The 14,611-nt window shown below is 54.9% G+C and overlaps 1 protein-coding gene across 1 annotated transcript in view; it reads left to right on the forward strand.

The window, feature by feature from the left end:
- Positions 1 to 1,828: 1,828 nt before the first annotated feature.
- The window catches only part of VSTM2L (V-set and transmembrane domain containing 2 like), a 39,107-nt gene continuing 26,324 nt past the window's right edge, over positions 1,829 to 14,611 (forward strand). Inside the window, exon 1 of the mRNA XM_055543236.1 lies at positions 1,829 to 2,169. Coding sequence (XP_055399211.1) covers positions 2,049 to 2,169 — 121 coding nt within the window. The 5' untranslated portion in view covers positions 1,829 to 2,048. The remainder of the gene's footprint in view (positions 2,170 to 14,611) is intronic.

Here is a 14,611-nt window from a genome sequence, read left to right on the forward strand (position 1 = left end):
AGCCAAACAACAAAAGATTCTCCATCTTTATAACGGGGGCAATGGAAACCATTTCACTGGGAGGGAGGGTAAAGTGAATTAATGAATAAGGAAACGCTTTCATAGGGTCCAAGACGCCAGGCCATTCCAGGATAGCCTAAATAAATACTACCTCTGCGTGGGAGGGAAATGATAAGTAAGTTAATCAGGCCAAAAAAAAAAAAAAGCCCTTACTCCAGAGAATATGGACAGGAACGAGCTAGATGACGACGGGGTTTATCCGCGGTGCTGAAGGCGGCGCCGCGCCACCGGTCCTGTGAATGCTGTCAGTTGGGTATTCGTAAGAGCGCGCCCCTTCAGGGTGCTGTCCATGGTTTCGAATAAACTGTATTGTTGCTGGAGAACACAGGCCCCAACGGGTGTGTTGTCCGCCATATTATTGGAAAGGGGTATGAAAGAACAAATTAAAGACGGGGGCGAGGAGGAAAGCTGTTCCTCGGGCTCTAACCTTATTCTCAAAATTGTGGTGATGTCCACAATGCTGGATCCACCTGTGTGTGGTCTGGAGAGGGATGTGGGCCTTCTCTAGCTCTGACTCCTATTCTGCGGGGGCGAGGGAGACAATCAGAAGGTCTGTCCATGGTGCTGAACCCTCCCATCTAAGAGTCCGAAGAGGTGCGGTGGGTGAGGTTGAAAAGATGGGTGTCGGGGTGGACGCTGTCCTCCTCCGAGGTGCTGAAACCGCGGCGGGTAGGGCTGTGCCCGGAACGATGCCTGATGAAGCACAAGGGATGAGAGTAGGAGAGATCCTGCCCGGGAGGCAGGAACTTGGCCCCAGACTCGCTGAGGTCCTCGGAGAAGCTCTGTCTCTGATTTAACGTGCTTAGTCTTCTTTTAAATGAAGCCACAGGTCCGCCTTATGTCTGTTCTGGAGGTCTGTCTCAACAGCCCCAGTAAAACAGAGGAGGAATCGGAGGATCTCCTAGGATTCTTGCTCCTGGAAATGAAAGTGACTTCGTTCACCACCACCTCTAGGCCCCTCTGTCCAAGGAAGGGAGCCCTGCAGTCCAGAAGGGGGCGATCCAGTCCACTGCACAAGGCGCAGCCTCTCTCAGCTAGACGGAGACCCAGCAACTGGCCTGCCTTACTTACACCCACTACACGGACATGAAAACTGAGTCCCAGAGAGGGGGACAACATCAGTCATAACTATTGAGCTTCTACCACGAGGGCGGCATTTATGCTTAGCGCTTTACACACACGACTTTGTAATCCTCACCAGGATCCCTGAAGGCAGCTATTTATTCCCACTTCTCAGATGAAGACCTTGAAGCTCAGCCTGGGCTAGACACTCGGACACGATCACACAGCCTGCGGCAGGCAGGTCTAACCAGGTCTCCAGTGCCTCAGCCCAGGTTTCCCACCTCCCCCTCACCTCCATCCACCCACCCACCCCAACCTACCTCCCTGACCTCGGCACCGCCCAGCTAGCAAAGTTGAGGAGTCCCTTTTGAGCGCGCTGGGTCTGGTCGATTGGTTTTTCTCTTTATCCCACTGGAGAGCATTTCAGTTCGTGAAACCAGTAGTGTTATGCTTGGCAGGAATCGGGTCCCTGGGGTGGCTTCCTCCACCCCATCTCGCCCCGACTTGCGCTCTCGGGCCGGGAGAAGTTGCGGGTACCGCTTTAAAAATCCCAGCCTGGGCAAAACTTTGATGATAAATCAAGCGGCAGATCCCTCCGCCGCCGCCGCCTCCTCCTCTGGGCGGGCGGGGGGAGCGGGAGGGAGGGGTGCGGCGGCAGTGGCGCCGAGCGGAGTGGCCTTCCGCGGAAGGGAAGAGTCCCGCAGTCGGAGGCGGCCGGCTGGGCGTGCGCTCGCTTCCCGCAGCCGGGGCTGGGCCGGAGCCGGGCGGGGGCCGGAACCGGGCCCGACCGGGTTCCGCGAGCGAAGGGGCAGCAGCCGCAGCCGGGCAGCCAGGCCGCACCGGGCAGGGGCCGGAGGGCGCGAGGTCTGCGGTCTTCTGAGCCCCGATGTGAGGCGGCGGCGCCCCCTCCGGCCCGAGCGCGCACCATGGGGGCTCCGCTCGCCGTGGCGCTGGGCGCCCTCCACTACCTGGCACTTTTCCTGCAACTCGGCGGCGCCACGCGGCCCGCCGGCCACGCGCCCTGGGACAATCACATCTCCGGCCACGGTGAGTTGGGTCGCCGCCCCCGCGGACTTCCCCACCAAACCCCACCCTGGGCAGCGCGGCTCCGACTTGGCGGTCCCCGGACTCGAGCCCGCGGCGCCGGTGGTGGGAGTCCGAGGGGGGGCGCCCCCTGCAGGGTCTGCGGACCGGCCCTGGCTCCCTGGCCACTCCTGCGGACCAGGGTGCACCCCGGGTGCCACCCCCATGCCACTCTCGCGGAGGGCTCCTTTCCCACCCTCTACACTCGCTTGGATACATACACCTTCACGACCAGCCACGGACACACAGCCACACTCGCTGCTTTCTCACACAACTCCTACCCTCACACATCTCCAGACACCTTCTCGGATCACCCTCACTTCTGTGCCCACTACACACACAGCAGGCGCAGCCGGAGGGCTCACACCCTGCCAGCTGGCACCCCAGAGCACAACTCTTGCCTGCCCGCTTTCCTGCAGACACACTGGCAAAATACACACACTTGTGAACACACTTTGCTCACCCACCCCTCTCTGCCCATCTGCCTTTCCCCTTTGTGGGTTTAACCCTGTAGCTGTCCTTGTCCCTTCCCTCTCCACACCTGCCCCACTGGGAAAGGTCCTGGGGGACAGACGAGCCTGCTTCTTGAGAACTGGTAGCCTGGGCTGCAGCCACCCCATCAGGTGGGTGGCATCTTGGCTTGGTGGGAGCCCCTCAAAGACGCTGGAATAGTTGACATTGCTGCTTCCAGTCGGAGGCGTGGAAGAAGAGGGAAGCCTGGAGCTTTTGTCTGCCTCTAGGGGTGGGCAGGAAGCCCCCTGCCATCCTTCTGTAGGGTCCCCTGCCATCCTTCTGTAGGGTCCCCTCTCATCCTCATCTTTGACCCCGGAGTACTGAAAGGTGGGACCTCTCGACTCAGCCACTGTGGGAGCTGGGGAGCAAGTGAGCATTCCCAGCACTGGCTGCCAGAGTGTCAGAAGCTCCTTCCAGCCCCAGAGGAGCCCAAGTTGGCGGTAGAGTTGGATTGTCTGAGGCCAGCAGCTGCAGGGGCTCCCCCTGCCTCCATGAGGTGGACTCCTTCCTGTATGAGGACCAGGGCACAGATGAAAATGGAGACACTTCATCCATCCATCTCTTCCCTACAAGGATTTCCAAGCTGGCAGGGGAGGCTGCAGCACCCATGCTGGGCAGTGTATACCCAGGACTGGGGACAGGTTTGCACAAAGGGCAGAGAACTGGGTGATTTCTTCTGATGGAAAAGAGTAAGGGCTGTGGTGGTAGGAGCTCAGAGAAGGCTTTACTGGGGCGTGACGTGTGAGTTGGAATTGCTTGGGAGAGTAAGCCCTTCTCAGGGTCTCTGCTTTTGAGGAACTGTGACTCCCTACACCCTTCTTCCTGACCAGGTTAAATAGTAACTGCTCTATTTGTTACATTTGCGCACCTTTCTTATCCCTCATCTAATTTCTACCGACCTGGCTGGAGCAGTGCTAAAATAGGGGAAGGGTTATTTTGATCTTTAGTATACAGATGGGAAAACCAAGGCTCAGAGGTAAAGGGACTCGCCCAAGGTCACACAGTGAGTGAATGGTTGCACCGAGACTGGCCCCAGGGTCTGTCGGGCAAAGACAGTGCTTTTTCCAGGACGTTCATCTCCCTGTCAGGCTCCCTCCCATTCAAGGGAAACTAGGGATTCCTCCTCCCGCTCCCCTCCTGGCTCCACTCAGATCCTTGGCACGGTTGGAACTCACACTAGGAAGATGTTCCAAGGAAGGGCTTTCCTGAATTTTCGGTCCCAAGAGACACAAGGAGTGGGGCTGTGAGGTTTACCATCAATCCCATCCCTGGAGCTGTGGGTGCAGACACAGACCCCCAGGCTGTGGGTGCCACTCTGTCATTCCTGAGGCCCCGAGATGGCCCCCTCATCGGGAAGCAGGGTTCACCCCTGTGTGGCAGTCTCCGCCTGCCCCCTGGTGCCAAGCGTGCTTAGGGCACAGCTCTGCCCCGCTGGCTGTAATTGCCCCCACTGCACCCTGGGGAGGTCCACCAAGGGCCCAGAGGAGGGGTTGGATGGGAAGGACACAGCACTGGCTGCAGGGGAGCCTGGCTTCTCTTGCTGACCCATCGTGCAGTTCTGGGCAAGTGAGTCACCCCTCTAGGGCTCTTTCTGTCCCTCAAGAAGCGAGGAGGCTGGACCGCTCTACAGGGTCCAGACTGCCGGCTCCCAACACTACCAGGTTCAAAGTCACCAAGTGGTTGATGCCAAGGAGCCCCCACCGCTGCCCCTCTGCCGGGCCAGACGCCTAACACCACAGGAAGGGCTTGGAGCCACTCACTTAATCACAAAAAGAAACTGTTATTAATGATAGTGAGACGTGGCGGATAAGTGGGTCATGTCTAATAAGCCGTTTGTGTTCAGGAGGAGAATACCAATTTGATAAAAGCTGTGTGTGCTGAAAAAGCCCAGAAATTGCTGTTTAGCAGATTGGAGCCCGATCGTTCCATTATTCCTGGGCTCTGCGTGTCCTCAGCTGATTCAGGAAATGTGGCTGGCTTAGGGAGGTGTCTCTGTGCCTTGGGTGGGGGTGGGAGGCTGGAAGAGGGGGCTCCCGGGGAGGAGTCCACTGACCCCAACCGCTTGGTGGCTGCTCTCCAGCTTAGTTCCAGCCCAGCCCAGCCCAGCCACCAGGCTAACGCCTTCCACCTGCTCGCCCCGGAGCTTGTCACAGGGAAAGCCCATGGTCAGATGGGTCCACAAGGACATTGGTCTCACTTCCCACCTCCCAGCTGCCTCCACTCAGCCCACTTCGCAGAGGGGTTTTTAAAGACATGAGGAGTGATGGGGAGGGGTTGGTACCTGTGTCTTAGGGAGACATCGGGAAACAGGAGGCAAGGAAGGTGATGGTCAGTATCTATGCTAAGTAGGTATTCAATAAATGGCAGCTAATTTGATTTTTCTGATCAGATAGGGTTAGCTCATTGCCCTGAGCACAGCGCAGGTGGGAGGAAAGGGAGCTGACATTTATGAACTTCCTACTGTGTGGTAGGTGCTTCCAAACCCCTGACCAGTGTTTACTCACTAACGCTGACATCCACAATAGGAGGAAACAAAGGTTAGAGAGGGCCAGTGACTTGCTCAAGGTCACTGAGTCTGTACAGAGAGCTGGGAAGGCGAGCCTACAATGAAAGTGTGTCTGGCAGTTCCAAACCTGCCTCCTCCAACACAGCTGTGAGGCAGGCTTGGCCAGTCGTGTGATGGAACTCCTTTCCCTGCTTGTCGCTACCCCAGGGACTTCTTTCCAGCTCCCCGGACAACTGGGAAAACAGTGAGTTCCACCAAGAGGAACCAGCAGCTCAGAAAGGTGATGAGATCTTGCTGAGGCCACGTGCAAGTTAGAAGCAGGAAACTGGATTAGACTTCTTCTCCAGGACTCTTCCTAGATCTTATTCACAGTAGGGGTCTGGAAGGCAGGATCTTTTTAATTTTTTTGGCCACACCTACTCACTAACGCTGACATCCAAAATAGGAGGAAACAAAGGTTAGAGAGGGCCAGTGACTTGCTCAAGGTCACTGAGTCACACAGGATCTTAGTTCTCTGACCAGGGATCAAACCCATGTCCCCTACAGGGGAAGCACAGAGTCCTAACCATTGGACCACCAGAGAAGTCCCCAGAAGGCAGGATCTTTAATGAGGATCTTTGTGGATCTCCTGCGTTGCTAGCACCCAGGGAGTTTGTTAAAATGCAGATCCATTGGCCAAAATGATTGTTGAGAGGACCCTGGAATCTGCATTTTAATAAGCTCCCCAGGCCTGGAGTCTTGGAGTCACTGCCTTAAGTATTCACCCAACCTGATGAGAAATTGCCTGGTGTAGGGGAGCTGCTGGATTGCCAGTGAGGAAGAGGTCCCGACTGGAACGGGTATGTGGACCCTCAGAGGAGCCCCAGGAAGCCCTTCACTGCAGCAAACATCCATCCTCCCGCCCTCACCCTGCCACACACACACACACCCCCCTAGGCTAGCACCTTCAATTATTAATACACCCCAATGCAGACAAGGATTCTGGCTTGGCCAGGCCTTTGTCCATTCAGTGATTCCCTGTCCTGAGGTTTTCTCTGTTGCCAGGAGGGTGCAGCGGGATGCTGCGGGAGCGGGTGGGGGCTGCCGGGCCATTTGGCAATCAGCCCGTGCACTGAAAAATGACCCAGGCTTTCTTGCGTTCCTTCCCGAACTGTTGGTATCTCCCCATCAATAAGCTGGCTAGTTTGGTGGTTGGGAGACGGAGAAAATTGAGTGCTGTCTTCCGAAGGTTATGATGTTAAAAATGTGTTCGCGTTGTCTCGGGTGTTGGTGATTATTCTATCAATTACGCCCGTAAACACTGCGCCCTGGGCTGAGGGTTTCCCGGCCTCCTGTGGGGAATTGGCCCTCGCAAGCAGTTTTCCCCAAGTCCTTCACACCAATTGCTTTTGACACTTTGCCTATCAGCGGCTCCCTCAGCCTTTTCCCCAAGCAAGGGGAGCCGCAGGCGGCCAGCAGGACTGGGAATTCAACTCGCTGCCACCGTGACAGCAGGCGTGTTGGGGGAAGTCTCTTGGTGACAAGTAAGTGGGCAGGGTCTGGGGTGCAGGGAGAGTGGTCCTCGCCAACCATCAGGGCAGGAGATGAGCATGTGGAATAAAAGAATCACTGAGGCTCAGGCCAAGTCAGCAGGGCCTTTGGGACCATCTTCTACCCATTTCACAAAGGGGAAAACCAAGGCCTTGGGCAAGAGAGTATGCACCCAGATTGCCTGGGAGGTTAGTGCTTGGCTTTGGGGATCACCTGACCCACCTCGGTACAAAAAGAGAGTGAGAGGACTTCCCTGGTGATCCAGTGGTTAAGATTCTGAGCTCCCAATGCAGAGGGCCTGAGTTCAGTCCCTGGTCAGGGAACTACATCCCACATGCTGCAACCAAGAGCTTGTATGCCACAGTCAAGGGTTCGCATGCCACAACTCGGACCTGGCACAGCCAAATAAATAAATATTTTTTAAAAAGAGTGAGAATTATATGGAAGCAAAGGTATGTTGTTATGTCAGGGTTTTAAATGGCATTGTGTCATTTGATCCTCATCAGAATCCTAAGGGGAGGGGACTTCCCCTGTATTCATGAGGAACCTGAGATTCCATGAGGTTAAAAGGGCTTGCCCAAGGTCACGCACCTAGCAAGTACTGGAGCCCAGATGGGGCCCACGTTCACAATGCTGTTGTGTCCCAGAGAGGAGGGAGAGGCCCTTGGTCCTGTGATGATGACCTCTACATTCCACACCCGAGCTGTGCAGCAGGGGACCTGGCCATCCCCAGACCAGCACCTGCCTTGGTGACTTCCTAGCTTCTGTCATAGGTTAAGAAAATCAGATGGGTAAGGAGAGTGGATACGTGGTGTGAATAGTGACATCGGTGCCCTTGGGAGAGGTAGGTGTCAGAAAGAAGGGAAAGGGGACGTGAGGCAAGCCCACCTCCTGGTGCTTGGCCATGACCTTGGACTTTAGGGACTGAACCAGCTGTTGAGGGCGTTATGGGAAGGGTGTCTCAGCCCCAAGGGAGTTTGGGCCCAACTGGGCACATGGGGACTGGCATCTGGGCACTCTCACCACCCCCACTGTAATGACCAGGCCTCCACGGTGGGAGCGGGTCAGAGTCCCTTGTGTCCTCGTAACCACCACAATGCCCAGCCCCCGGAGACGGCAGGGAATGATGGAGTGGGTGGCAAGGAGGATAAGCTAGAAGTCTAAGGTCTGAATGTAAACTTCTGTTCATGCCAAATCAGTGTCATTTTAAACATTCATATAATTTTAATTTCATAAGAAATCCATGTTATTAGTAGAAAAATCACAAAACCCGAACCCCCTCCTTATCCTTACTGACCACGACATGGGCATCTGGGGTGAGTAAGGCTGATTCCCTCTTGCAGTGGGTAGACCCCTAGGCCCAGCCCCTTGGGGTGCATATGAGATGCTTCAGCCCTGAGGGTAATGGGGTCCCAGGATGTAGCCTCTTCTCCCAGCCCCCAGTGGGATTCTTCCAATGGAAAAAGGGGCCATGGTCTCGCTAGGGGGATAAATCCACTCCTTTACCAGCTGGTGACCCCAGGATTGCTCTGGTACCTGCTGCTGTGGAGAAGGGGGGTGGACAGAGGGGCTGCTGCTGCTCCAGGCCCCCCTGTTCACTGCTGTGTCCCCTCCCCTTCCTTGAAGCCAGCAGAGGGCTCAGCTCCACCATCCCCTTCTTCAAGAAGACCCCTCTCGGCAAGATTGGGTCCTACCTGAGAGATGGTTTTAGGCAGAACACAGACAAACCTCTTACATTTTAATAGTTATGCATTTATTTTAATGTGGATTGGAAGAATATAACCAGCACATCAAAACTGCGATTTCACAAATATGATTGCTTAGAATGAGCCTAACAGGGACATTAAAACATAGTGAGTTCGTTTATAGAAAAGCATGATGGACGTAATGGTACAGGTGGTACACAGATGCATTCGTGTGTGTGGGTCACCATGCTTGGGAGTGCCGGCCTGCAGGCCACCCCCTCCCACCTCATACTCCTATTCCTCACACTGGGAACTGCTGGCCTAACAGGGGCTGCAAGATCATTCATTCCTTCCTTCCTTCATTCAACAAATATCTCAATAGTTGAGAACCTACCATGGAGCAGGCTCTTTTAGCCACTGGGGACATACCAGTGAAGAAGACAGATAGGGCTCTTGCTCAGACAACTAAATTTGTAAAATTTATGGAAGTGTAAATTGTGATGAGTTAAGGAGCAGGAATGATGTACAGCCTGGAGAAGGGCACTCCCTCCTGGGGCAGTGAAGGTACCAAGAGTAAGCTCCCCATCACAGGAGGTATGCAAGCTGGACCAGTTATTAGCTGGGGGTATCACAGAGGAGAAACCTGCCTTCTTTCCCAAAAGAGCAAAGACTGGTGAAGTGGGCAGAAGACAGTTGGTGTTAATGAGAAGTGTCATCCAGCAGTTTGGTGATGGGGCTGGGACAAGGGCTGAGTTGGGCAGGGCTCCCAACACTGAGGAGGCCTGGTCCCACACTGGGGACACGGTGGGGGTGGGGGCCTTCGCTACTCCCAGTGTTAAGAGGTTGGGGTAGAGATTCCTTTATCAGTTCTGCTCCCACTTATAATGCCAGAATTGGGGCAGGGAGTCAAACCTGGGTTTTTACCCACCCTCCCCCTGCCTCCAGCTTCTGGGTGGCTTGGCAGGTCCTTGCCCCTCTCTGGGCCTCATTTTCCCACCTGAACAGCGCCAAGTTCTCCTAAGCTCTAAGCATCTAGAACACCTCCATCTGTATCCTCCCAAGTGCTGTCCTTTGTCCTCCCATCAACAGGTGAGGATGGAGCCGATGGTGGCCTGGCATTCCATCTGGCACCTGGTGCTTAGCTCTCAGTGGCCTTCTGGGCTCTGAACCAAAACACCAGCCAGGAATCACAGGGGATTTTCTCTGTGCCTGCCCCTTCTCCACCTCCTCTCATCCAGTCCTCGCCTGTTCTGTGCAGAGGGCACTCCCATTTTACAGACGAGGACACTGAGGCTTGCGGGGGTGGGCGGTGATGCGACTTGCCTGAGGACACGCAGATGTTGGATGGCTGAGCCAGGCCTGAGCCCAGCTTGCAGCTCTTAACCCGCTCATCTGTCCTCTGCTGGTTGCCAAACCAGCTGGGCTTGCGGGCCGGTGTTTTGTTCCACAGCGTGCCCTGGATTCATGGGATTCTCTCAAGGTCCATGATGCCAAAAGGCTGAGAAGGCCTAGTCTGGCTGAAAGAGCTCAGGGCTGAGAGTCTAGGGTCCTGGATCCAAGTCTGGCATCATCAGTGGGGAGTGGTGGGAGTAGGGTCATGCCTGCCTGGATTCTACGGGGGCTGCTGTTTTTGTCTGAGCCTGAGTCTGGAGTGAATGCTCGGGTATTTGCTCACGTGTGACTGGAGGAGCTGTGGCAGTGGGGAGGAAGGGGCCTGGGTGGTCCTTTATCGGACTGGCCTAAGGGGCCAGGCAGGTGCCCTCTGCCTTTGCATCAGGTCTGGCCTCCCCAGCCCCCTCCAGGCAGGTGCCGTTGGGACTGAGGTGTGGAGGCTCTGGGAGCATCTGGAAGGTTAGAGCTGGAGCCAGGAGGGGGGCCTCGCTCAGAGTTATCAATTAGGGGGCTGGCAGTGCCCATCAGTGCCACATGCTCACCTGCTTCTCTTCCTCCGAATCTCTTTCTATGGGTTTGTCTCTCTCAATCTCTATCTCCATCTTTCGATCACTCTCCATCTTTCTTTGTCCCTTTCCCTGTGTCTGCTCCATCTCCTTCCTCCCTCTTCTCATCTTTCCCACCTCGGTCTGCCCTTTTCCTCTGTCTCTCTGTACACACACACACACACACACACACACTCCTCTCTTCAGGTGACATCTCAGGCTTACACATGCACGGATTCTGTGGATCACAATGACACCCACACAGAGCAGGCACCCAGGAAATGCCGGTTGAATGAACTAAAGGAATAAACGAGTGAATGACCACACGGGGAAGCTACCAGGGGCGCTAGACCTTGTCTAGACTAATGGTTCCTAGTTTTTTTGGAGGTCACGATCCTCTTGAGAATTGGACTGGCTGATGAAAACTGGGTTGTTTCCTCAGAAAAATACCTCATGGTTTGGTCCAGTGTCAGGAGGGCTTGTTGAGGGCCCCCAAAGCCCACTTGTGGTCCTCGGGGGAAGCAGCCTTCCTGTGACTGAGGTTCCAGGCTGGCCCCAGGACACAGGGCTGGCGTGAAGCAGAGCCAGGCTCTGGGAGTCCTTCCCCTATCGCCGGGGACTGTTCTGTGTTGTGACCTGAGGTGGCCTTGGAAGAAGCTTCACTCCCTTTCCCTGGCAGGTCCTTGGTGAGTATCCGCGGGGGTGAGTTTAGGGAGACATAATGGACATTCAACCAGAGGTGGGAGCCCCAGAAACAGGGCAGGTGAGCCACAGAGGAGGGAGGTCTCGGGGTGGGGGGTTCCCAGTGAGTGGTTGCTGTGTCCTGGTGCAGTCAGGGAAGACCTCCTGGGGGTGGTGGGCGCCTTCTCTGCCTGCGTCCAGGGACCGTCGGGGCTGAGAGGAGGCTCTGTCTGGGTCTGGCAGGGGCTTCATTTGGAGGGGCCTGCGGGCGTACCTGGAAAAGCAGGCTGTGGCTGAGACTAGGCTGGGGAGGGTTGGTTTTGATCCCCAGGGCAGGGGCAAGCCTGGAGGATCTCTGAGTGGTGAAGGCACAGGGCGTGGCTGGCCCTGGGTTGAAGTGAGGGCCTTAAATAGGCCTTGGAGGCTGGAGGGGCTAATGGAGGAGGAGAGGCTGTTTGTGGCGAGAGGGCTGAGTTTCTGGGCTCATAGGATGCGGGGGCTGGTTTTTAAGTGCCCAAGGATTGTTGGGAATATGGGCTTGAAAGGAGATGGGAGCCGGGTGTCTGGTGTGTGTGTACATGTGTGTGTGTGTGTGTGTGCGCGCGCGTGCATGTGTAGAAGTATGCTAGCTTCCTTTCTTGAACACACGAGCTCCTTCCTCCTCAGAACATTTTCCCGAGTGATCTTCTCCCCTTGGCAGGCTCTCTTCCTTCCCCTCCTGCCTTGCGGTTCTCTCTGCTTCACAGAGAGGCCCGTGACCTCCTGTCAGAGCCCCGTCACAGTCACCCCGGCAGGCACCCCAGACACCCATCAACACGCTCCTCTTGCCCAGGAGGAAATGGGGGGTGGGGGAGCTTAGAGAGATGTCCAGGGCCCCACACCGAGTTCAAAGCGAGGGATCAGAGCTCCAAACTTTGTTTTCCCCACCCTGGCATGTCAAGGGTGTCTCTTAGGCTGAGGGGAATCTTAACTGCACCCCCCTTTCTCAGAAACCTCAGGCTTGGTTCCCAGCTGAGGGCGGGGAGGGAGAGAGCAGGCGGCAGGGTGTCTGTTTTGCTTTGTGAGGTTTTAAAAAAATCATTTCCGACCTTAGAGGCGGCAGCAATTACAGCTGGCTCACTGGGGAGCTGTTTGCCGCCTGTCATCGGCCCCAGGAAAGGGTCCCTAATGGAGGCCTGGCGGCCAGAGCAAACAGTAGTGGAAATAGTGCTCAAAACAAAGGCGCTGATGGTCTCGGGCAGGCAGATGAGAGGGAGGGGTGGACAGGCTGGCTGATGGCGGGGCTCTGGGGGCAGGGGCCCCGAGACTCATCAGCTGGTCTCCTCATGTCCCCCAGACACTGCAGCAGTGGTCACGGAACTCCACATAGGCACTGGGTGCCCCCAACCCCATCCCAGCTCTGCTGCTTTCTATTAAATCCCATTCCAGGCAGAGAGAACAGTAAGTGCAAAGGCCCTGGGGTAGGGCAGAACCCTTTCAGCTAGGGCTTATTTGCTTCTAGAATAGTCATTGGGCTTAAAAGCCTTCCCTAAAGGCCAGTCTTCTAGGTGAGGGAAAAGGAAGTAGGGACCTTTGGGAGGCGGGGCTGGAGTAAGACCCCCGCCCCCCAGAGAGTCAGCATGAATAGCAGCAGCCAGACGTTTACAGGTATGTGTGATCCCCTCGAGTCCCCACAATACCCATTTTACAGATGAGGAAACGGGTTCAGAGTTTGGCTGACCTCTGGGAAGTACAGTTGGGTTTCAAATCCAGGTCAGCTTGACTCCAGAGCCCACGTGTTTACTGCTAGTCTTGGATTTCTCAGACACAGTTGGGCAGGAGTAGCAGGGACTGGGTTGGGGGCAGGAACTGTCCCAAGGGGAGCTGGGTTTGACTGGGTCCTGTCAGAGAGAGGGTGGAGGAGTGGGTAGCATAGCCATTCTGCTCTCTGCCCTTGCCTTCTGGGCATCCCCAGAAGCTCTGCTCCGAAGCGTCCCTGGGCATGCTGCCTCAGTTTCTCTCTTCCTATTGATCTCTGCACCTGGCTTTCAGGTGCTCCCATCTCTGCCGCTGTCTTGCTCTGTCCTTTCTGGTCCTGGCCTCTCTCGCTCCACTCTGGGTGCTTCCAGACTTTTTTTTCCCCTTCTTGGTGGATCTGGGGAAGCTTTTCTCCGGGGCTCTGGGGTTACCTCTCATTCTACGGCTGTTGCAGCCTCCCTGTGCTTCCTCCATCCACACCCCCTGCAATCTGTGACAAGCATTAAGGATGGGTACACGCCTGGACTTTGAGCTCAGACACTCAGGCTCAAATCCTGGCCCCTCCTCCCCTGCCAACCTCTCTGAGCCTCACTAGCTATCAGTGCAGTAGGTGGCTCACCCCACTAGCTTTGCAGGATGTACAGGTGAGCATGAAAAGAAATGGTACCTGCACAGCCATCAGCCTTCATCCCATCCCTGGCTCCCTGCACGTCCCCACACTTGGTTTCTCCCTCTCAAGCCCTTTCATCCCCTATGGCCTAGATGTGTGGGAAGAGGAGGCAGGAATTCCACTGGGGAAACCTGCTCAACTTCCACAATCCTGAAAGTGCCAGAACATTTCCACTCTCCTTAAATCTCCCCAGATTTGTAATTCCATGGCTGTCTCCTTCAATATGTGCTGGTGGCCTTGGGAGGCATCCCGCCCCCAGACTGCCAGCCCTGCTGCATGGGGGCTGCCTGGCAGGGGGCCTGGGCAAGTCCCCACCCTCTCTGTGCCTCAGTTTCTTCATCTGAAGAAGAGGAGGGTGACAGTGGCTGCTTCCCAGGTTGTGCTAGGGATTCTGTGAGATATTTCATTAAAGAAACAACTCTATAAAAAGGAATGAAATCTGATAATATGCTACAATATGGACAAACCTCAAAAACATTATGCTGAGTGAAAAAAAGCATGTCCCCAAAGACCACATATTCTATTATTTCATTTATGTGAAATATCTGGAATAGGCAAATCCGTAGACACAGAAGGCAGATTGGTGGTTGCCAGGGTCTGGGAGGAGGGGGAGTGACTGCTTAGTGGGAGGATGAAGATGTCGTGGGACTAAATAGGCATGGTGGTCGCACAACTTGGTGACTGTACTCAATGCCCTTGACTTGTACACTTTAAAATGGTTAATTTTATGTTATGTGAATTTCACTTCAATTACCACTAAATAAATAAATAAAAAGGAAACATTTTTATAAGCACATACTTGGAGTCAGACACTCACTTTATAAAAATGCTAATGGATTTAATCCTTACAACAAGGGCATAGATGTAAACAACAGCTGATTCCCTTTGCTGTATAGCAGAAACTAACCACATTAGCAACTACAAGAAATATTAATTTTAAAAAATCCTTACATCAGCCTCTGAAGTGGTTGTTATTATTATCCCCATTTTACAGATGGGGAAACCGAGGCACATTAAGTGTTAGCGGTTTGAATTGTTATTGGGCGGGCAATCAGCTGGGGCTGGGCAGGGACCTTACTTAGGTCAATGTGCTAGTGTGGTCCTAAAACTCAGCAGTGAGTGGATGTTGAGGCCCTACTGTGTCCAG

This window comes from Bubalus kerabau, chromosome 13 (genome assembly GCF_029407905.1).
Source record: "Bubalus kerabau isolate K-KA32 ecotype Philippines breed swamp buffalo chromosome 13, PCC_UOA_SB_1v2, whole genome shotgun sequence".
NCBI lineage: Eukaryota > Metazoa > Chordata > Mammalia > Artiodactyla > Bovidae > Bubalus > Bubalus kerabau.